The sequence below is a fragment of the Candoia aspera genome, chromosome 5, assembly GCF_035149785.1.
Source record: "Candoia aspera isolate rCanAsp1 chromosome 5, rCanAsp1.hap2, whole genome shotgun sequence".
NCBI lineage: Eukaryota > Metazoa > Chordata > Lepidosauria > Squamata > Boidae > Candoia > Candoia aspera.
In genome coordinates this window covers 61,481,131-61,504,633 of record NC_086157.1, presented here as the reverse complement: position 1 = coordinate 61,504,633, position 23,503 = coordinate 61,481,131, and the positions used below count along the sequence as shown (strand labels likewise).

The following is a 23,503-nucleotide window of genomic DNA, read 5'->3' as shown; positions in this document are numbered from 1 at the left end:
ATTTCTGAGTTTCAATCTATATATGAAGTAAAATCAGAAAGCTCTTATCCACAAGGGATGAAATTGAAGAAAGGAAGAACAGCTTGATAGATCAAATGGAGGGAATATTGGGCTCAATGGTCTAATCCAGTGTTTCTCAACCTCAGCAACTTTAAGATGTGTGGATTTCAACTCCCAGAATTCCCCAGCCAGCATGGTCTAATTCTACAGCAACCAACCAGAGATCCATGGGAAGCCACAAATAGAGCATGAGCTTAACAGCACCCACCTAACCAAAGTTCTCCAACAACTGTTGTTCTAAAGCAGATTGTCTCTGACAGTGGAAGTAATATATAGCCATCCTGACATTAAATACATAGTACAGACTCCTTCACGTATAGCTGCACTTCTGGTGATTTAATGGACACACCAACAGAATTTTTTTGAGCAACAATATGGAAATTGTTAGCTCTCTCTGCTATCCCTGTTTTAAAGCAAACCAAGTAGCGACCCTCACTCTTTACTTGAGTGAATCCCACAGTATTTAGGTAATTAATTAGTTAGTTATTGCATCTTCAGGTCAGTCTTAACTCCTGGCAACTGTCTGGACTAGTCCCTGCAGTTTTCTTGCCAAAATTTTCAGAATTGGTTTGCTACTGCCTCCTTCCCAGGGCTGTGTGTGTGTGACTGGCTCAAGGTCACACGACTGGCTTCATGCCTAAGGCAGTACTAGAACTCATGGTCTCCCGGTTTCTAGCCTGATGTCCTATTACACCAACCTGGCTGTCTAAAGAAGTATATATATATATATTTATGTCTTGAATTTCTCACTGTTTGGCTTCACTGAATGACTCCACATTGTCTATTTTGACAGAGAAAGAAAAAGCTCCATGTGCACTGCTGTCACACCTTGTATAAGTTTACCCACTTCTATCACATTCTGCTTATTCATCATTCTTCTAAGCTAGAAAGCAACAAACATTATAACCTTTCCTGCCATAAATGTTTAACCATTTCAGTATCTTTTCCTACATCCTTTTTAAGTATATTAACTAGAATGATGCAGAGTATATCAATTTTCTTAGTCAGTTACCATTTTCATTGGTATATATATGTGCTACAAATTACATCATTTGACACTTTCTTACATGAACCACATTTGCCATTTTAATGCCATGAGACACTGCTGACAATTGATGACATTATCACACTGAATCCCTGAATGATGAGAAAGATATGAATCCCTAATATTGTATATAAAATTTTAGGTCATATCAAAGAGGAAATATGGGAGTAGAATTTTATGCAGAGTTTATTCCTGATGCCATATAGTACAAATGGGTCAGTTTCTGTGTAAAAAATAAATGGATACAAAGCTTACATCAGAAATCACAATGTTCACAGATGGGAACAGAGAGATTTTACCCACTCAGAATATTCTGCCTCTGACTTCAGAAGGTCATTCTTAAACAAAGGAAATACATAAACAGAATCTGATGCAAACCAGCTAAGTTATAATTAATCAAAAGATACATTACTATCTCTTGAGACTGAACTGGAACTAAGTTTTTTTAATCACATGCACAAAGTCTTCTCATAACAAAATATGTGCTAATCAGCTCAGAAATGCAAACATGCCTATCATCCAGCTATTTTGTGAATGGCCATTTTTAGTAAAGACAGCTTCACCATCTGGATTGTCTATATTTTTTCTGATCTCCATACATTTACATGATTTGTATGGAAATGATTCCATACATTTACAATTCCTCACTTGCATAGGGATGGAGCTATATATAAATGTGATATCCATGCAAAGGGATAACTAAGTCATGCAAAGGGATAACTAAGTCAACTAATTACAATATACTGTATATGCCATGAGTTTTGTTGTTTTGAAGCAACACATGGCTAACTAGTAACTTATCTGAAAAAGGATCTCTTGTTTTATCCTTCTAAACCAATCACTCTCATCCCCAAGTTTCCCAAACACTCTCTAACAAAATCATGAAGTTTTTACTCCTAAAAGACTACTTTTAAGACTGCTCCCTGGAAGCTTCAATGCTTATTTTTCAATAAATTTATCTTCATTTCATTATTATCCCTCCATTATTTTCCTTTCGTATATACTCTGAATACCATCTAACAACTGGCATCAATTGTTACAAAAATGCATACTGTACACAATTCCCCAATTACACAAGTTTGTTAAAAGTAATGGAAACTGTTCAGCTTAGGAGAAGTAGAAGTTTGAATGATAAAATCTATGAAATGTCAATATGAAAACTTCAGGATTTTATTAAGTGGTGGCCTACTTACTTTAAAATGTAATCTCTGAGGTAGCTGTTAAGCACAGTGTTAGAAGTAAGCAAGCACTTTTCAGGCAAAGAAATAATCAACTCTTCAGCCTGTGAAATGTTAAAAGAAACAGAATGATTATACTGAATAAGTACTCATTTCATAAATTGTTATGTTGCTAAAGTAAAAAAAAAAGAGTACTCTGGCTATATCTCAGCCAAGGCACTCTGCAATTAATTAATTAATTGCCACTTTTAAATTAGGCAGATTTTCAAGGTGTTGCATGTATATTGCAGATGAGGCACAAGTGAGGATTAGATCACTGTATGTTTGAGGATCCCCTGGATACTCACTTTGGGAGCAACCCTGATCTCCACCAAAGATTGGCTGAGAAGAGTTAGGGTAGGAGAGTCCATTCGTTGGCAGAAGCTCCAACAGTGCAATATCCCTGGTAATCCTGTGGGAAACTCTAAAGTATGCATCTATCACTACATCTCAAAGTGGAAATAAACCGAAGGAAGTGATGGAGATAGCTGTGGACTCAAAGCATCCAAAACCCTTTATGTACTCATATTGTACTCCAAACTAGCCTTGGCAAATATTTACCTCACCATTGACTATAAAAGAAGACAAGAAACATTCAGAAAGATGAACATTGCAACGAGAACAAAGTGCTTCACAAGGACATCTCCTGTCCTTGTTGACTGTACGCAGCAAGGTATTTATACCTTATATGTACAACGATGCTCAGTTTATAACAGCACTAGGGAGATTTTAAAAATTGCTGGGTCAGCTTAACATACTAAGCCAAAATTCTATAATCTCAAAACTAAATCAGCTATCTCTAACCTGGTGATGTCCAAATATGTTGGATTATAACATCTTTATCCCATCATCTGGCAATTACAGGAATTTTAATCCCAAACCAACCAGGGTTTTGAAAGATAACTACAACCACATAAATCATCCAGCTCTGGAGTCCCTGCTCCTAGGCCCTTCAACAAAACCTAGATACTAGCCTAATCCACTGTCATAAATTCAGTATAATTTGTAAATCCAGCATAAAGCCACAAGGTAAGTCTGAATAATATACATGAAAACACAAGATAATATACAGTAATTTCTCATATTCTCACTATGGTTCACAGTTCTATCTGTTCATTCGTAGGAATACTCACAAACCTGAAGTGTTTTTGTGGTCATTAATCCCCTTCCTGTTTCTAGAAGACATAAGGGAGAGAGGAAGATGCAATTAAGTATACTACTCTTGGTTTCTTAGAAACTTGTAGTAGACTATTTAACATAAGAAAATAGGCGGTTGGTACAAAATTTATTTCGGAAGTCAAAACTTCTTGTAATCTTGCAACCCCTTCTGAAAGCTTGAAAGGAAGTATTGTTGTAGCCTTTCCACCGGTACAATTTTGTTGTCACAGTTTAGTGTCTTCATAAAGAAATATATAATTACCTTCAATCTAATTCATTAGACTTCAGTCTGAAGATATAGACATGTCCAGGGGCAGTTCAAGAGTATTTTTAAGAACTAAAAATCCAGGAAGTGATTATGAACCTAAAAACTTGCAGTAGTCCAGCAACAAGCTGCTTTTTTTTCCACTGAGCAACTGACTTCATCATGCCATGTTAAGACTTGCTTTTCATACACTGCTCAATTTTGCAGCACATCGTTTTGCAGACAGAAGTCACCAGGGTGGTGGCACTATTCAGGAGAAACAAATCAAATCTAAACCCCTACAGGGCACCATAATGAATATATGTTATTATGGTTTGCTTTTTATTCTTTAATTTGTTACCAATGCACAGAAGACCTTCTCTCTTATTCATGACTTGTAAGTTTACACAATTTTCTTTTCATGAGATGTCTTCAAAAGGTTTTCTGGGAATTCTTCCACAATTATTTCTAGCTCTGTATCTGTTAGAACAAAAGGATACTAAGAAATTGGCAAGGCAGAACTTCCTCATGCACATGCCATACTAATTGTTCCTCACTAAGGAAGCTTATGAGAAGCAGAATCATCAGTGACAGCAATACAAGAATATGCAAGAGTGTAGACTGAGATGTGAGGTCAGCCATTTTACGCTACTTACTGAACATAAGGAAAAGCTAGTCCTCCATCTGTCAAAATGGATATTGCAATGTCATTACTTCTGGACTGTCATGAAAAAATTACTATATCCTTAAGGCAGTACATGCAAGTATCGGTGGTTTGAGAAGGCATTGCATTATTACCTGCCATTTTACTTGCTGGAGTTTAGATCCAATCAATTCTGCTTGACAGAGTAGATGTGAAGCAAAAAGCATAAATCAAGATTTAAAATGATTCTCATTAAGAAGGCCACCAACAGAATGAAAGAAACAAACTTTCTATTTGAGATCACTGATTGCAACAGATCAAGTCCTTTCTCTCTTTTTCCTGTTAAAACTGTGATACAGCATGAATTTCCTTGTTTTACATTCTTAAATTATTATTCTTTTTGCTCTCTAATGAACTTTGTCTCATAACTTTTTGTCCATATGGACATTAACTATTCCATACATTGAAGCAAGTAAAAACAAAAGTCCAATCAAGTCCCCCAGTAAGTTTTCACCAATACTGTCTGCTAGGTGACTTATCCATGGAATCTCAGTAATCACTTCAAGTGGGAATTATGAGACTTTAAACTGACACCATTTCAATATGATAAATTTAAAATGTTTATACTGAGGTTATCTCTGTCTTATCAATTCTTTTCCCAGTAGAGACTGAGAGGATCAATTGATATGCAAAATTATAGTTGTATTTAACAATAAGACTGTACAAACTGCTAGGATAAGATATAAGTTGCTTTTGCTTGGAGGAGTATCAACAAAATTCTGTGCTCCTTTATTCTGTTGCAAGAAACACCTGTATTTTACATGACTGGGGGGGGGGGATTTCTCTACAGTATTCTTACACAACTGTGTGGTGTTTTCAGTTACACTGACCACCAGGAGGCAGTATGTGGTACATCTCATACATGGGGATAACGTAACATCCATATATCTCTCTGAAAGCTTAAGAGAAGATGGACTGCATATATCATTTTGATAAATTTTATATACCCCTTCCTGCAACAGCACTGAGTGCCAGGACCTGGAGAGTTCCTAAAGCTAATTCATTGTATTGTTGTTGTTTACTCGTTTAGTCGCTTCCGACTCTTCGTGACTTCATGGACCAGCCCACGCCAGAGCTTCATGTCGGTCAACACCCCCAGCTCCCCCAGGGACAAGTCCGTCACCTCTAGAATATCATCCATCCACCTTGCCCTTGGTCGGCCCCTCTTCCTTTTGCCTTCCACTCTCCCTAGCATCAGCATCTTCTCCAGGGTGTCCTGCCTTCTCATTATGTGGCCAAAGTATTTCATTTTTGCCTTTAATACCATTCCCTCAAGGGAGCAGTCTGGCTTTATTTCCTGGAGTATGGACTGGTTTGATCTTCTTGCAGTCCAAGGCACTCTCAGAATTTTCCTCCAATACCACAGTTCAAAAGCATCGATCTTCCTTCTCTCAGCCTTCCTTGTGGTCCAGCTCCCGCAGCCATATGTTACTAAATTCATTGTATATAGTCATCTAAAGAACAATGGTCCAGGAGTACAATTCCCAGTAAAGGATTTGAACCCAAGAGTAAGGTCTGGCTATATATGTCTGATGAGTCCCAATGAAGATGAAACTGGTTACATACCATCATGACATAATCTTTCCCAGGTCTTGATTTAGATACAGCTTTGTTCTAATGATGTAATTGCATAAGAAGTTGAGTATGGGATGTGTGCTCTTGATTTTAAGAATTTTGTTTGTATATATTCAAGGATTAAGTAGTTTTTGTAAATACACATCTGAGATCCTTATAACAGCAAGCCAAGAACTTAGACCTTAAATAAGCTAATTGCTGCAGGTACAAAGTTGCTTTCCCATCAACAAACATTTTATCTTGCAAAAGTAAATTCAGGTAAGAACTGGCGTTTCTGCATGGAGACAGTCCTTGCACAGAGGAGGAGCTAAAACAAGACCTTGCTACTTTGTTCAGCAGTGAAAATGATACTGTTGTTTCTGCTAAGAAATGTGAAGTTCATCCTGATCTAGCTGGCAATCCAAATAATGACATTAATTCCTGCTCATATACTGCCATTGATCAATCTTAGTCCATTACCAGTCAAACTGCCTGGAGACCACATCCGATTCAAATTGGTCTGTTCACTCTTATTGAACAGTACTCTCTTAAAACTCCCTAATGAAGATTATAATGCAGAACCAAGTATACAAATTAGGAATACTCCAGTGGCACCTTGTACCTCTCTTTCCCAGCAAGATGATCCAAAACTTCACAGAAAGACTTGGTTGACTCTGACATACAGGGCCACTGTTGTCCACATGCCCAATCTCTAACCAGTGCCCCTGCAATGGACATTTAGAATGACTTTTCCTCCTCTATGCAGGCTTGCTCCCTTGAATGACTGTCACCATTTAACTCTCTCATAAGTATAATCTCCTGTAACATCACAGCATGGCATGCCAAGCACCACAGCCTGGGTTTTGTAGAATTTATAAATCAATTTTCAATAATATTTCTACAATAAGGATACTGAGACCTTGAAGTTAGAGGTGTTTCATCTCATATGTTACCATCCCATCCAAATCTGAAGACAGACTGACCTTTAGGGGGTATTAGTATCCTATTATTGCCCAATTCAAGTGGTGTCTGTCTTTAGATATAACCAACTAGAGATAGTAGTCTCTAACCAAATTAATTTCTTGTGATAAATATCATTTTCCACTGAAATAACTCTATACTGTTACACTCAAGGAATCCTGCAGTGGACTGAAGATGTAATGGCTTGAAACTACCAAACTATCACTTATTAATTATTACCTTGTTAATAAGTACATGTGGCCTCTCTGTGACTATTCACATTAGGATAAAGTGATCGCTTTTTGCAAACTTTCACTAGAAAAAAATTCTAGAAAAGTTATTAGAACATTACCTGAAAACAGTGCTGGCCTTAAGTTATTATTCTTGTAGCCTTTTTCTTTCAACCACGTCTTGAGAAGTATATATTCATTTTTATGACTTAAATTTACTAAACAAAAAAGACAATAATCACATATCATGTTAAGGTATCCAGGTTGCTTAACAAGGTTATTTCTAACAGTATACTGCTTCATACAAATCATACTACAAAAAGAGATGATGAAATAAGGTATATTTCAATGTTGCCATGTATCACTGATCTTAGGGTATGATACAAACAATAAAATTAATGATGCTAAAGGTCATCCAACATCAGTGCAACAAAACAAATATCTAATAGAAATGGGATACAATTTAAGGAGAAATAAAATTAAAATCATTTAACTTTTATGGAGGCATTCCTGTAGGAATCATTAATAACACTGTTGCCACAAACCACAATATATGTGCTTGTATGTTAATATGGTTAATCATATTACCACCACATGAAGAAAAAGCTCTAGATTGTTTTCTGAGTCTCTTTCGGCAAGTTCGGCCTCTGTTTTTCTTCATTTTAAAATTCTTTGGAAATCCGTACATAAACTGCAAACAGAAAAGCAAATGTAATTCTTAAATAATTTTGCTTGCATGCCCTATTTTTACAAATTGGTTGAGAAAAACTTGCATATGTTGTGTTCATATGTGTGATGTATATCTAATTTTTGAAAAATCAAAAAAGCATAGGGACAAAGACCAAAATATACCTACATAGTGCATTAATTTAGGCAGCCACAAAATGCATTTTTAAAGCCAGACATATGGTTGCTGGTGAGCATTGGTTTCTAGGGACATCAAAAGTGCCCTAAGTCCTCCTCAGTATGTTTGTGGATCCTCAATCTGTTTGACCACTGTAGGAATCATTTTGCCAGCTTTGGCTTATTTTGCTCTAAAATAGGGTAAAACTTATGATTCTGCAAGTATCTTCTGAATGATGGCTCCTAGTTCTTTTATCCACATCTAACAAGAGCTGTAGGGCTCTTTTTATACTACTATATGTTATTCAGGGGACGAGCTTAAACGGCAGGAATTACAGAAAATATAAATTTTCACTTAAACCAAAAACATATTAAGATCTATATTCACGTTTGCCTAACCACAATTCCAGCTGGGCCCAGAGAGGCTTTCCCTTCATTAAGTCCACGCAGCATTACAGCCTTTCCAGGAGTAAACCATCCAAAATTTGGTAGGAAGAACTCTTGAGTTGGAACGGGCTGTTAAATATTATTTCCCTGATAACCTTAAGCCTCCGCAGCCAATACCCCCAACCTACAGACACGTGATCCTTCACGGACTTCAGCGCCATTACACCTTAAAACCCGAGGTCACCAGCCTTCACTCGGGCAGCAAGAAAGTGGGAGGGGCTTCCGCAGCCAGTCGCCTATTGAGAGAACGGCACGTTCGTCGGAGGCACGCTTCTCATTGGATAAAGAGCTCGTTGTTCTTCTACGGTTCTGGGTGGAGCTGCTGATGTTGTTCGCGCGACTGAGAAAGGTAAAGCAGGATTGTGGCTGAATTTCCTTAGAAATGTTTTCACTCCATTTTCGTCAGCTCTGTTGCAGGATTTCATTCTCTAACGTGCATTTCTAACTCAGAAGGTCCTTCCTTTTAAAGGATTCGGAGCCTCTGCGAACGGTTCGGAACCGTTGTGCAGGTATCAGAGGTTGAAAAACCATACATTCTGGTATGTGGTTGGTTATTCAACATATTCTAAGATCTGCTCAAGTGTTCCGAGGGCTTTATGGTTTATGCACTCTTGGGAATTGATAAAATGGTTAGTCTACGGGTGAAACGAAAGGGGTGTTGTGTACAGTTAGATAACCTTGCAGCCCAGGAGAGATGTTATTGGAGCGTGTAATCGAACGTTGCAAGTTAAGTTATAAATTTCCAACCTTTCAGGGCTTTTTCTTACCCTGCATTTCTCTTCTCTTGCGTGGCTTCGATTTGTCTGGCTTGTGTTTATATTCGCTTAAAAGAACCATGTGTTTAATGCTGGCTAGGGATAGATAGACATGGAGGAAATCCATCTACAGCAGCCTTTCTCAAACTTTTGATCCTGGAGGTACCCTTGAAATATTTTTTTTCAGACCTCGGGGAACCCCTGCACGTTCAGGCTCAAATATAGGCCAGAAGTTACAAATGTATTATATTCGTTTCATGTGTAGGCCTGTATATATGCATTAACAGTGTTCTTAAACTAAAAATAAAGAATGAAACTTACCTCTTTAATGTGAAGTTGCTCGAATTTGAAACAATTTTTAAAATAGTGATCTGCCAGGGAACCCCTAGTGACTTCTCACAGAACCCTAGGATTCCATGGAACCCTGGTTGAGAAACCCTGATAATGCAGTATGTGGTCACTAGAAGTCAAAAATGACTTATTGGCACATACAGTAATCAAATCTTAAGTAACTAATTCTAAAAAATATATTGCTAGGTTTTAATTTTAATCTATTCTCAACAACCCAGTCCTCACTGGTTGGAAGTTCTACTCTACCAGTCTGCCTTTTTATATTTTTAGTGAAGAATAATTGAAAAGGGTGGGCTCAGTCTATCTTTTTAATTATATTTGAGTTTTATGTTATGCACCTAGTCTGTTCTAGAATACATTTAAAATGTATTACATTAAAATTATAGTCCTGATTATTTCTTGAGGTACTAAAACAACTACAGGTAGATTTTGAATTAGAAGCACTGCACTGAAAACTAAAACACTAAGTTTAAAAACTATAGTCAGTAAAAAAACCCAGCAAATTAAATGAGTTGAATTTTTTTAGAAAGCCTTCAGTTTGTCGGGTGTTACACTAGTTTTTCTATTGATATATTTTGGCATTTAATTATAGGCAAAATGACTAGTACACGAGTAGCTGTGGTGACTGGATCCAACAAAGGCATTGGTTTGGCTATTGTGAGGGCCCTGTGCAAGCAGTTCTCTGGGGATGTGTATTTGACAGCCCGGGACCCTGAACGAGGCAAAGCAGCAGTGACACAACTGCAGGAAGAAGGATTAAAACCACTTTTCCACCAGCTGGATATCACTGATCTGGAGAGTATCCAAACTTTCTGTGATTTCCTCAAGGGAAAATATGGAGGATTGGATGTGCTAATCAACAATGCTGGGATTGCTTTCAAAGGTAACCTAAATGTAAATCATTAGGAAATTGGATGAACAGTAGATCAAAGGTTTTGGCTACAGCTCTGTAGAAAGTAAAATTGCAGAACTGAAACAGCTGAATATTTTTGCTGGTCTTTCATTTTTTCTTTTGGGAAGGTGAATATGTAGCACAAATATGCTGCAAATTTGGTTTATATGCATTTAGTAGTAGTAAACCATGTGATACTACAAGGAAGATAGAAAACAAATGAAAATCAACCAGATTTTCTGACTTTCACTATTTTAGCAATAGAAATTAGAAATTTAAATTTAACATCTGTCATTGCTGGATATTTTAACTGCTTAAAATATTAAACTCAGTGTTTATGTCCTGTAATATAGACCATCATTTAGTTGTCTTTCAGTAGATCTTTATGTAGTTTGGGTGCCCATTCTGAATGTTGTTGTCTAGATTCTTGTGAGAGCCAGTAGATAATTGAAGCTTCTGCTTCCATCACAATTTGCAGCTGGTTAGGATCTCTGCACTTTTTTTTTCTTGTCTACCTGGAAGAGTTGTTCCAGGCTTGTCATAGTACACAAATCAGAAAATATTTAAAATTGCACCCTAATTAAAACTGAGTTGCTTAGCAATTTACTAGAGGTTATTATAGTTTTATACTTCAGTACAAGTTAGGAATCATGGAAGGTAAAACTTTTCATGACTCATTCTTTTTCCAGCTATGTGAAGAAAGAGGAAGTTTAGACCAAGGGGTTTGCATGGAGCCACAGAGGTTTATATTGTAATTCTGAATCCTGGCTTAGTACTAGTGTACATGTAATATTATATACAGTACATCTGATCAAAATTAAGATCTGTTCAATTGGAAATATTCCCAGGAACGTTTTCAGGACTCTTGATTAAAATCTCAGTAAGTCTTTCTCCTAATAATATTTGACAGTCATATTTTATTATAATATGCATCTTTGTCTTGCATGCAGATAAAAGCTGGTTAGGCACTTCTGAGTATCGAATTCCATTTTTGCTGAGAGTGTTCCACCTATGTAATATTTAAACCTTTACAGTGCTACATCTCTTGTTATGCAGTGTTTTCCTATAGATATATATTAGGAATCTTGACTTCTCTTTTCTTCCATTTTGAAAAAAAAGTTGCAGATACAACCCCATTTGCTGTACAAGCAGAAGTCACAGTGAGAACAAACTTTTTTGCGACCAGGAATGTTTGCAGAGAACTGCTGCCACTATTGAAACCCAATGGTAAGCACATACTGGGGGGTGGAGTAGTATTAAATATTAAGTTTTTTGGCAAGTAAAATGCTAGAATGAAACAGAAAAACACACATGATCAACTCTTCCTTAAGCTCAGTTCTTTAAATTCTGTAATATCCCCTTCCATTTTTAGGTCAGGAATACAAAACATGGTGCTTCTAGAAATTTTAATTATAGTTTATATCTCTGATACTAATTTCATTGAAACGAATGGGAATTATTTCCAAGTAAATCTGTTCAGCTAGTTGGTAAATGAAGACACATGCACAGAAAAGAACCAAACTGGAGGTGAAGACTTAGCAAAAAGAAAAAGCTATTCAAGCCCACTGCATGTTGACTCCTACAAAATAAAATCACTGAAAACATATATTCTGCATCAAACAGTAAATCATAATACTCATAGTTCTGTGTAAAGCCATTGCCTGAAGAATGTCCTCCAGGTATTGTACTTTGCCACCTCAATGCTGTATTTTGAATGGACTTTGAATTGAGCTGCTTTTAATTAGGCTTATGCTAAACTTTGTTCTACTTTATAATATTGTGGTTTTGAATTATTTCTACTCATATAATTATTTTATATACACATGACATTATGTCTATGCCTAGATTAGACAATAGAGTTTAAATCTGCCCTACAGAAAAATCTCAGGATTCATTTAAATGGAAATTGACAACCCCGGTTTACAATAAACTGGGATTGTCAATTTCCATTTAAATGAATCATGGAGATTTCCCACCCCCACCCAGTAATTGTGTCCAGGTGATATGTGATATGGCTAGCTTTCATATCTTGGCAAAAATGGCACTTCCAAGGCAAAACAATAAAATTGAATCATTACTCATTAAAGTTAATTGTCTACAAAATAAACGATCCCATTTGGAAAGTTAATTGATTTCCTTTTGCAGATAGATGTCAACCATTCTCCATCACACATACAGTTACAGCTACAGTGGAAATCTAGATTCAATAACCAAACAAGTATGCATGTTTACACTTAATGTAAGTCTGTTTATTCAGCCTACTAGCCTCATTTTCCAGCATCTGCTGTGGAAAGGCTCTCTGTCCATGGAGGTTCTTCACCAGTTGAGCATTCCAGTATTTCAGGATTCTCTCACACATGAAGAGCATCCACAAGTAGAAAAAGCTCACCCCACACTATATCTGGAGGGTACATAGAGGGAAGTTAAAGCTAGCTGATTCACTGATAATTTGTTGAGAGAATTAAGTCTCCTTTTGTTTGTGGGTGAATATTGTATTGTTACAAAATGAATGAAATTGAAAAAAATAAACAATAGTTTCCTCTCTGTAATATGTTTTATCTTGGAATAGGGAGAGTGGTCAACGTATCTAGTGTGAATGGTGCTTTAGCATTGTCCAGGTGTAACCAGGATCTGCAGCAGAAATTTCGGAGTAACATAATCACCGAAGAGGAGCTAGTGAAACTCATGGAAAAATTTGTGGAAGACACCAAGAAGGGAGTGCATGAAAAGGAAGGCTGGCCAAATACTGCTTATGGGGTATCCAAAATTGGAGTGACCGTTTTATCAAGAATTCACGCAAGGCTGCTGAATGAGTCAAGGAAAGGTGATGGTATTCTCCTGAATGCCTGTTGTCCTGGGTGGGTCAGAACAGATATGGCAGGTCCCAGAGCCCCAAAAACCCCAGATGAGGGAGCTGAGACTCCAGTTTACTTAGCCCTTTTACCCACTGGTGCTACTGAGCCGCATGGCCAATTCGTTAGTGAAAAGAAAGTTCAGAAATGGTAACTGTGCTAGTATGCTTCTGTATATAAGCACTGCAAACTATAGATGCTACAAAGCTCTTTGCTACAGGTATATGCTCTAGCAATTCTGCCAGGCTCTTATGCCATAGAAGTGGGAACCCACGTATAAAGGGCATCCTGCTGCTTGGTAAAATCACTGTTAATCTTCTGCTGTGGGTGATGATTAGTGCTTAGTAACAGAATCCTTTAGGCTTCTCATTCTTCTCTGAATTTGGGCAGCTTGACAATATCAGCTTCTAAAATCATTCACTCTTAAGAGATTTAGAAGGCACATATGCATAATTTGTTTTGGTGAAAATTATCTTCTGTATTATGTCACCTTAAAAAAATTGACTATAATAGTAAATAAAGGTTATGATTAATTAATATAATTTTGGCAGCTCTATATGGTTTCAGTACAAATGCCTTTTCACCCCGTTAATCGCAAACAACTACTGACAGTGTACATTCCTAGACTCGTAGGGCAGTGGGTGTGTTTTTTTAAAGCAGAGGTAGAAATCCCTGGCTTTCCAGTATAGCTGAACTACAGCTCCCAACAGCAGAAGCAAGTATGGCAAATGGTGAGGGACACTGGAGAATCTGATGCAGCAATATCAGAAGAGCTGTTTGCCACCCCTGCCTCAAAAGTGGGAACATTCAGATGTGAAGTATAACAATTCACACTGTGCAGAAAGTATAGTATGTCCACCTTCTCTCCCAGCATCTATATGGATAAAATGCAACAGTAACAGGCCAATCTTCTATGACTTAAACTATTTCTTATAAAAATATTTGTAGATGTGCTACTTGACATTCAAGAAAAATTATAACAATATGCCTTTATATACGTACCAAAGCATAACATTTAGAAAGGAAAAGACTAGACAAGAAGTAAGCTTTCTCTTTTTTTAGGAAGGCTACATGAGTGCAAATAGATATAAAAATGTTAATACCAGAAAGTTGTTTTTGTCGTATTAAGTAAATGTATTAAAATGGTGCACACATTTTTGAGAAGGGTAATAGTACTTTATAACATCACAGTAATAGAGTTATGTTGCATAATCATACTATATACAGCAGCCTTTAGGACAAGGAAGAACCAGCTACAAAAGAATACTACAGCTAGAAGTTTTGACCTGCATATAATGCTGTGTTGAAAATTCCCCCCCTCCGCAGTTGGGGGCTTTCACAAAAAGGTCTGAATTAAAATATAAATCAGATGAATTTGATCAGTTTATTTAAATAATGATAATCTGGAGAATAGAAAGGTAAAGACAAGGTAAAGCTTAGTTTATATGTATTACACAGAGAGCTGCTTCCTGGGTTGCACAATGTGTAACAACTTTCTTTGAATTCATAATTTAAAACCACTATTAATATCTTTACAAAATGTGAGAAGAGAAGGTTTATGCTTGGTAAGCATACCTTGCACAAGGCTGTGCATGAAAGCTGCCATCAGTGTGAGTCAGACTGATCACCTAAGGTTTTCTCAGTGCAAAAATACTGCTTGCTTGTTCCTTCTGAGCATGGAAATACCTTTGAAAGTGCAGTTGGTATGGGGTTTCTCTTCTCCGAATTCCTTCCTGACATCACCACTTCTTGACATTTTGACCATTAAGCCAGATTTAGCATTTTAGTCTGCCTGTAACTTGGGCCAGTCCCTTTCTCCAGCCCTAGGTAAATGGCAATCGCAAACCTGTTCAAAAAAATGCTGTGAATTAGATCTAGCTAACTGCCATATCCAAAGATACGTTCGTGGGAAGTCATACATCATTTTTCAAATTATCAAGATATTTAAGCCAAGTAACAGTTCCCAAATACGGAACAGCTGTAACTCTGACAAGATTTAATGTCTGTCCAACAGCTATTCTGAAGGGAAATTATGGAGCATCCCAGCTGAACTGTCATGAGTAAGGATGGCGAGCAGGGGGCTCCCACCCAGACTGTCAAGCGCATGCGTAGCACTGAGGAACTGTTCAGCCATTCAAAGACACAGATCGGGACCGCCTTAACCTTTGGGGTTTATATGGCTGGGTTTTCCCACGCTTCCTCAGTTTGTTAGGATTCTTGTTAAGTACTACTAATAAATATTAGAGACCAAGTCATTGTCTCAGTGTGTTTCCTGGTAATCAGGACAACAATCCTAACAAACTCTTACTCCCATCGAAAGAGGGAGGAACAAGCAATTAAGCAGACACGTTTAGAAATGTCTTCAGAAAACCAAGAAATGCGGCTCGCCATCCAGCAATTGGCAGCAGCCCTACAGCAACACCAGCAACAAGTAGATCTCCAGATCAACACATTACAAGCTGCCATGCTACAGCAGTTGCAACAACCAGCTCCGATTAACCCACAACCGGCACCAGCAGCAGCAGCAGCAGCAGCCCCACCGGTAATGTTGAGATCACAGGGCAGTCTACCAGAGAAATTTGGAGGAGAAGCAGGACAGCTGAGAATCTTTCTCACACAGTGTACTATGTTCTTCGACAGCAGACCCGCAGAGTTTCCCACAGACAGAACCAGAGTCACCTTCATCCTAGGCCTGCTGAAGGGACCAGCTGCCAAATGGGCTATTCCCATGGTGGAGAACAACGATCCGATTCTCAACGACTACCAGAACTTTTTGGCAGGCTTCCGAGCACACTTTGATGACCCCATCAGAGAGGCCACGGCCAGCCGGGAAATTTGGAGGCTCAAGCAAGGTAACAAGAGGGTGGGACTCTACATTGCTGATTTCAAGTTGTTAGCAGGAGATCTGGACTGGAATGAGAGTGCATTAAAAGACCAATTCAAACGGGCTGGATGAGGAGATTAAGAATGAATTGGTGCGCCAGGGAACACCAGCCACGTTAGAAGCCCTATATCAGCTATCGGTGGTCATAGATGCCAGGCTAGAGGAGCTTAGGCAGATGCAGCCGGGGAGAAGCAAGACCCTCCGAGCGTTTTCAGGATTCCCAACTCCCCTTGTAGCAGCCTCTCACTCAGCACGAGAGGAGCCAATGCAGATTGGGGCAAGCAGGAGACTGATTTCCGAGACTGAGAGGCAGAGAAGGAGAGAGAGAGCCCTGTGTTTCTACTGCGGAGCCCAGGGGCACATGGTGAGAACTTGCCCAGCGAGAGGCCAAACAGCTCCAGTAAGACCCCCAGGGCAAGCAGCTGAAACAGGACCCATCCCCGCCTCTGTTTCCAATCAGGGAAACTCCGTTGGTCTCCCTCCCAAGAGCTCAGCAGGAAGACCGTAAATCAATTAAGGAGGGCTCATTCCGAAGATTCCAGGCAAGACTTTTACTACTTACCCGTAAAAGTCCAAGTCAACCCAGAGCACCAGGTCAAGCTAGAGGCCCTCGTGGATTCTGGAGCTTCAACTAATTTTATTGATGCGCAGACCGTACAAGACTGCAACATACCGACCAGAGAATTGCCATGCCCCATAGAAGTAGAGACCATTGACGGCCAGCCCCTCAAGGCAGGGCCGATTAGAAGGCTCACAGAACCGGTGCAGCTGACAGTGGGAGACCACACTGAGTGGATCCAGCTTTATGTTACTGCAGCGCTAAATGTGCCGGTAATCCTAGGCACGCCTTGGCTGAGGATCCACAACCCGTTGATGAACTGGACTACAGGAGCAATCTCCTTCCCAGCTAAGGAATGCCAGCACCACAAGAGTCAAGCCGCTCCACACTCTCCAGCAACCAACGCAGTCACAGTAGCAGGGGGGGTCCACTTGCCAGCCAAGTATGCAGATTTTGCAGACGTTTTCAGCGAGCAAGAGGCCACAGCACTACCCCCCCATAGGGACTGTGACTGCACCATTGAGTTGTTACCAGGAGCCAAGATTCCAGCAAGGAAACAATATCCCATGTCCCCCAAGGAGTTAGCCACCTTAAAGGATTACTTGGACTCCAATCTCCAAAAGGGCTTCATCCGACCATCTACATCCCCAGCGTCTGCTCCTACCTTCTTCGTACCAAAGAAGCCCGACCCGTTGGCACCTGCAACCCAGGAGATATCCATGAGAGTGGTCCACGACTTCAGTTTCTTAAATAAACAAACAAAGAGAGAATCCTATCCTCTGCCCTTAATCTGAGCTGCTAGATCGCTTGCAGAAGGCACGCATGTTTACCAGGTTGGATCTCAGGAGTGTGTACAATCTGATCCGGGTGAAAGCGGGGCACGAATACCTGACTGCCTTCGACACCAGGTTTGGCAAATTTGAGTACCTTGTTATGCCCTTTGGCTTGTCTAATGCAGGAGCCATATTTTCCAGATTTATGAATCACGTTTTTGCTGATTTACTAGACAAGTACATGGTCGTTTATCTAGATGACATATTAATTTTCTCTGAGGATGCCACAACTCACGTAACCCATGTACGTAATGTTTTGCAAAGACAGAGAGAGAACAGGCTGTTCGCCAAGCTAGAGAAGTGTGCCTTTGATTTAACTGAAGTACATTTCCTGGGCTATATAGTATCCACAGAAGGCATATCCATGGATCCTGCTAAGGTCCAGGCAATTCTCTCTTGGCCACCCCCCCGAAATGTTAAAGATATACAAAAATGGCTAGGATTCTGTAATTTCTATCGTCGTTTTGTCCCGGCCTATAGTGATCGGACCAGACCATTCACACAGCTCTTGAAGAAAGGCTCAAAATTCGTATGGGGGGAGAGGGAGCAAGCAGCGTTCCAGGAGTTGAAGCAGCTTTTTGCTTCCCAACCGCTCTTAAGGCACCCTGACCCCACGAAGCCATTCATAATGTACTCAGATGCTTCAGATGTTGCCATTGGGGCAGTGTTATTGCAATATACAAACAGGGCAGAGAATACATTGCTTCCTTGTGCCTTTTTTTTCACGCCTACTCTCACCAGCAGAGAGAAACTATGATGTTTTTAACAGAGAGTTGCTGGCAATTAAAGCAGCATTCCAAGAGTGGAGGCACTGGCTAGAAGGGGCGACCTTTCCTGTGAAAGTTTACACCGATCACAAGAATTTACAGCTTCTACAGAACACCAGATCCCTCACCCCACGCCAGATCAGATGGAGCCAGTTTTTCTCCCGTTTCAATTTTGTCATTTCTTATGTGCCTGGGGCGCAAAACTGCTTGGCAGACGCCCTGTCTCGATCCTTTCAGGCAGAACCCCCCACTCACCAGGAAGTACAGGCTGCTATATTACAACCTCACAACTTTGATCAGCCGATGAGGGGGAGCCAAACGGAGAGTTTAGCAGCAGGCAGCCAAGCAGAGGACCTATTTGCAAGAGCCAGAGCTCAGCAGCAACAGGACCCGTATGCCAGGGCCAGGATGGATGACCTCCAGAGGGCCCTGCAAGACACTGCCTCCCCATTCAATGTGGAGGCAGGAATCCTCTGGCATAGTGGGCGATTGTATATTCCCCCTTCATTGAGGGAAGAAGTACTGAGACTGTGTCATGACCACCAAACGGCAGGCCACGGAGGCGTTTTCAAAACTCTCCATAGAGCTCTGAGAGACTACTGGTGGCCTAAGATGGTTGCAGACATAAAGGGTTACGTTGCTTCTTGTCACACCTGCAGACGAGCCAAGCCTCTCCCAGGGAAGCCCACAGGACTCTTGCAGCCCCTACCCACCCCCAGTAGGCCTTGGGATACTATCTCCATGGATTTCATCACTGATTTACCCCCGGTCCAGGGCCTGACTTCCATACTGGTGGTGGTGGACCTTTTCACAAAGATGGCACATTTTATTCCTTGCAAGGGCCTCCCATCTGCACCAGCCACCGCGCAGTTGTTCATAGACCACGTTTTTAGGTATAGAGGCATGGTGAATCACTTGGTGAGTGACGGAGGCCCACAGTTCACTTCCAGGTTCTGGAGGGCCCTTTTCCAGTCATTAGGGGTCCAGATCCACTTGTCATCAGCGCATCACCCTGCCAGTAATGGGCAGGCCGAAAAAATTAACCAGTGGTTACAGCAGTATCTCAGGTGTTACACCACGTATCGGCAAGACAATTGGCCAGCCCTGTTGCCCATGGCAGAATTCACTTATAACAACTCTGTGCAGTCATCTACCCAGATGTCTCCATTCCAAGCGCTCTACGGGGTTAACCCTCAGGTGTTGCCCACCTCCTCCCAGCAGGGAACTGTTCCAGCCGCAGCTGATTTTCTTAAAGAGCAACAAGCCGCACAGGAGTTGTTAAAGGAGCAGCTGAACAGGGCAAAGAGTGCTTACAAAAGGGCGGCAGACGCTCACAGGCAGGAGGGGCCAGCGATTGCAGTAGGAGACAAAGTGTGGCTCTCTACCAAGTTCTTGATCTCTACCAGACCCTCCAAGAAATTGGACTCTAAGTTTGTCGGCCCTTTCACTGTGGTGCAGCAGATAAATCCAGTAGCTTATCGTTTACAGCTCCCACCATCCATGAAGATCCATCCAGTGTTTCACAGAGCCTTGCTAGCCAAAGACCCTCCCCCAAGTAACTTGCAATCGCAACTACCCCTCCCACCTCCAGTAATTGTGGAGGGAGAGGAGGAATACGAAGTGGAAGAGATTCTGGACTCTAGGAGGAGGGGAAGGGGCATCCAATATTTCATACACTGGAAAGGGTACCCCGAGGAAGAGCGCACGTGGGAGAATGCCAGAGATGTACATGCTCCAGCACTGGTTCATCGATTCCATCAGCTTTTCCCTCACAAACCCAAGCCTCGCATTTTACCCGAGATTCCTCTTTCGCCTGAGCAGGCCGAAGAAGCCCAAGCTGAGGAGTTTGTGAGTGTGTATTTCCCCCCGCCCCCGCCTGAAGCCTCGACTCCACTTACAGCGGAGCCGGGTGAACCACAGCCCTCAACCTCGGGCTTGCATTTCCCAGGGGGGAGGGGGGCTGACCCTGCTAACTCTCTAGATGTTTTTCAGCAGCAGCCACCTGGCTCGGAGGCGTTATCGGATTGGGAGGGCAGCACCGCTTCGTCGGTGGAGGAGTTGTCCTTTGAAGAATTGCCTTCTTTGCCACGTTCTCATGGGACCTTACAAGCAGACAACATATCTTATCAAGACTCTGGAGGGGAGGGGGCTGAAATGGAATATCAATCTGGAGGGGAGGGTGATGTCATGAGTAAGGATGGCGAGCAGGGGGCTCCCATCCAGACTGTCAAGCGCATGCGTAGCACTGAGGAACTGTTCAGCCATTCAAAGAGACACAGATCGGGACCGCCTTAACCTTTGGGGTTTATATGGCTGGGTTTTCCCACGCTTCCTCAGTTTGTTAGGATTCTTGTTAAGTACTACTAATAAATATTAGAGACCAAGTCATTGTCTCAGTGTGTTTCCTGGTAATCAGGACATGAACAAAGACTTGGCCCCTGTGATAAAGGAGTTCCTAAAACATTAACCCACACTTTGGTATATTGCCCTTATTATAAAAATGCCTCGTTGCAGTTAATAGTTAACCCTAACTATCTAGATCCATTTTATATATAGTTGTTACTGTCTAATCAATGTGATTTCATTTCTCTGAACATGGCTGTGATTTGTATTGCTATTGGTAAAAATACCACCATCTGACTGCAGCACTTTTATAAGTATTAAATTTTATTATGGCTTTTATTTGTTGTCTCAGAATTTTTCTTTTTTGCTTCTGAATTTGTCAAGGACTATAATATGATTTACTTACTACTGTGAGTGTGGACTTAGGAAGCCCATCAGAGGCAGGAACTTACTAAATAACACTTCTATCAGAGAACATAGGAGGTAATGTATACTTACTTGATTGCAAGAATAAGAAGCAGTTATTCCGTATTTTAAAATGAAAAAAAAAACCACCTTCAGTTACCAATGCTTTGTTTGTATATGTAATTCATCAAAATTTTGATAAGAGGAATTCACAAGAGTACATGATCCAGGAGAATAGAACATTAGACTAGAACCAGGCCACTTTAATAATATTGAGGTAATAGTTTTTCCACAGCCTACAGAAAAGTTCATTGTGGTTTAACAAAAATAAAAACATTCCTGTCCAACCTCTATTATATTTGAACTAATATATGGTTCTAAGTTTAAACTGAAAAATGATAGTGATTAATAAACTGATTAATAAAAGGCTCCTGGATGGGAAATACCTCGCTTAATTTACAACACACATCTGTAAGCAGTGAGAAGTTAATGGTGCAGTATTCAACCATGTTTCCTTTGGGTGATGGTGTATAGATACCTATTAGCATTTTGTAATATTTTACAGTATTTACTAATATACAGCTTGAATACTTCACAGCTTAAATACTCCAGCTTTAATAACTTTCTACATCAGCAAGCATCCCCAAATGCTATTAGATTATAAAGTGCAAATAGACATCCATAGGATTGTACTGGGCAGATAGAAATGATTTAAGATAGGTGGTCCCGCAGATAACCAGGGCCTATGCCATAATAGGTGACAACCAGCACCTTTAATTGTACCCAGAAGCTGGCAACCAATATAGCTCATGGAGCAACAATGACACACGGACATAACAAGAAGTGCCGGTTACTGTTCACACCACTGCACTGTGCATGAGTTGTAGCTTTTGGATGGTCTTCAAGGGCAGCCCCATGTACAGCATATTGCAATACTCCAGTCATGAGGTAATCAAGGTGTTAATGACCATCTGAAGGGGCTCCCAATTAAGGAAAGGGCACAACTAGTGCACAATATAAACATCCAGGCCATATCTGCCACCTGCTGATTGAGCAGTAGCTGTGAATCCAGGAGAACCCCCAAGTTGCACACCTGTCTTGAATGGAGAAATGCAACCGTAAAATTGCAGAACAGCCACAGCCACCCAATCTTATCAGAACTGAGCCAAAATCTGTTCCTCTCCATACCCAATCAGCCTTCAAATGCTGGGTTAGTACATTGACAGATACAGAGGTAGAGATAGACAGTAATTTTATACTGGGCTATGTGTTCTGTTCAGTACACCAGAGATATGTCAAGATTAAAGATAGACATTTTGGGTGTCAGTGAACTGAAATGGACTGGAATGGGCCACTTCACAGATGACCACCAGATCTTCTACTGTGGACAAGAGGACCACAGAAGAAATGGAGTAGCCTTCATAATTAATAGTAAAGTGGCTAAAGCAGTGCTTGGATACAATCCAAAAAACAACAGAATGATCTCAATTTGAATTCAGGGTAAGCCATTTAACAACACAATGATCCAAATGTATGCCCCAACCACAGATGCTGAAGAAGCTGAAGTAGAGCAGTTCTATGAGGATCTGCAGCACCTACTGGACAACACGCCTAAAAGATGTTATTTTCATTACAGGAGACTGGAATACTAAGGTGGGTGGTCAAATGACACCTGGAATTACAGATAAGCATGGCCTGGGAGAACAAAACGAAGCAGGACATAGGCTGATAGAATTTTGCCAAGACAACTCACCCTGCATAACAAACACTTTTCCAACAACCTAAGAGATGGCTTTATACATGGACTTCACCAGATGGACAACACCGAAATCAGATTGATTACATCCTTTGCAGCCAAAGGTGGCAGACATCTATACAGTCGGTAAAAACAAGACCTGGAGCTGACTGTAGTTCAGAACATGAACTTTTTATTGCACAATTTAGGATCAGACTAAAGAGATTAGGGAAGACCCACAGATCAGCTAGATATGAGCTCACTAATATTCCTAATGAATATGCAGCGGAGGTGAAGAATAGATTTAAGAGACTAGATTTAGTAGATAGGGTCCCGGAAGAACTATGGACAGAAGTTGCAACATTGTTCAGGAAGCAGCAACAAAATACATCCCAAAGAAAAAGAAAAGCAAGAAGGCAAAATGGCTGTCTGCTGAGACACTAGAAGTAGCCCAAGAAAGAAGGAAAGCAAAAGGCAACAGTGATAGGGGGAGATATGCCCAATTAAACGCAAAATTCCAGAGGTTAGCCAGAAGAGATAAGGAATTATTTTTAAACAAGCAAGGCTCAGAAGTAGAAGGACAAGAGACTTCTTCCAGAAAATTAGAAACATTGGAGGTAAGTTCCAGGCAAAAATGGGTATGATCAAAAACAAAGATGGCAAGGA

General features: G+C 40.4%; 2 protein-coding genes across 3 annotated transcripts in view; one reads left to right on the top strand and one right to left on the bottom strand.

The window, feature by feature from the left end:
- The window catches only part of SETD4 (SET domain containing 4), a 32,197-nt gene that overhangs the window by 6,103 nt on the left and 2,591 nt on the right, over positions 1 to 23,503 (bottom strand). Inside the window, exons 2-5 of one of the 2 annotated variants that reach the window (XM_063305378.1) lie at positions 7,760 to 7,862; positions 7,294 to 7,389; positions 3,460 to 3,497; positions 2,299 to 2,387 (exon numbers count right to left, since the gene is read on the bottom strand). In XM_063305378.1, coding sequence (XP_063161448.1) covers positions 2,299 to 2,387; positions 3,460 to 3,497; positions 7,294 to 7,389; positions 7,760 to 7,862 — 326 coding nt within the window. Of the gene's footprint in view, positions 1 to 2,298; positions 2,388 to 3,459; positions 3,498 to 5,993; positions 6,145 to 7,293; positions 7,390 to 7,759; positions 7,863 to 23,503 lie in introns of those variants that run through there. The other variant, XM_063305379.1, reaches the window with a different exon arrangement.
- On the top strand, positions 10,137 to 13,607 carry LOC134498948 (carbonyl reductase [NADPH] 1-like). The gene is made up of 3 exons (XM_063305377.1): positions 10,137 to 10,450; positions 11,579 to 11,686; positions 13,029 to 13,607. Exons 1-3 carry the CDS (start codon positions 10,165 to 10,167, stop codon positions 13,463 to 13,465), a joined length of 831 nt encoding a protein of 276 aa, XP_063161447.1. The 5' UTR covers positions 10,137 to 10,164; the 3' UTR covers positions 13,466 to 13,607.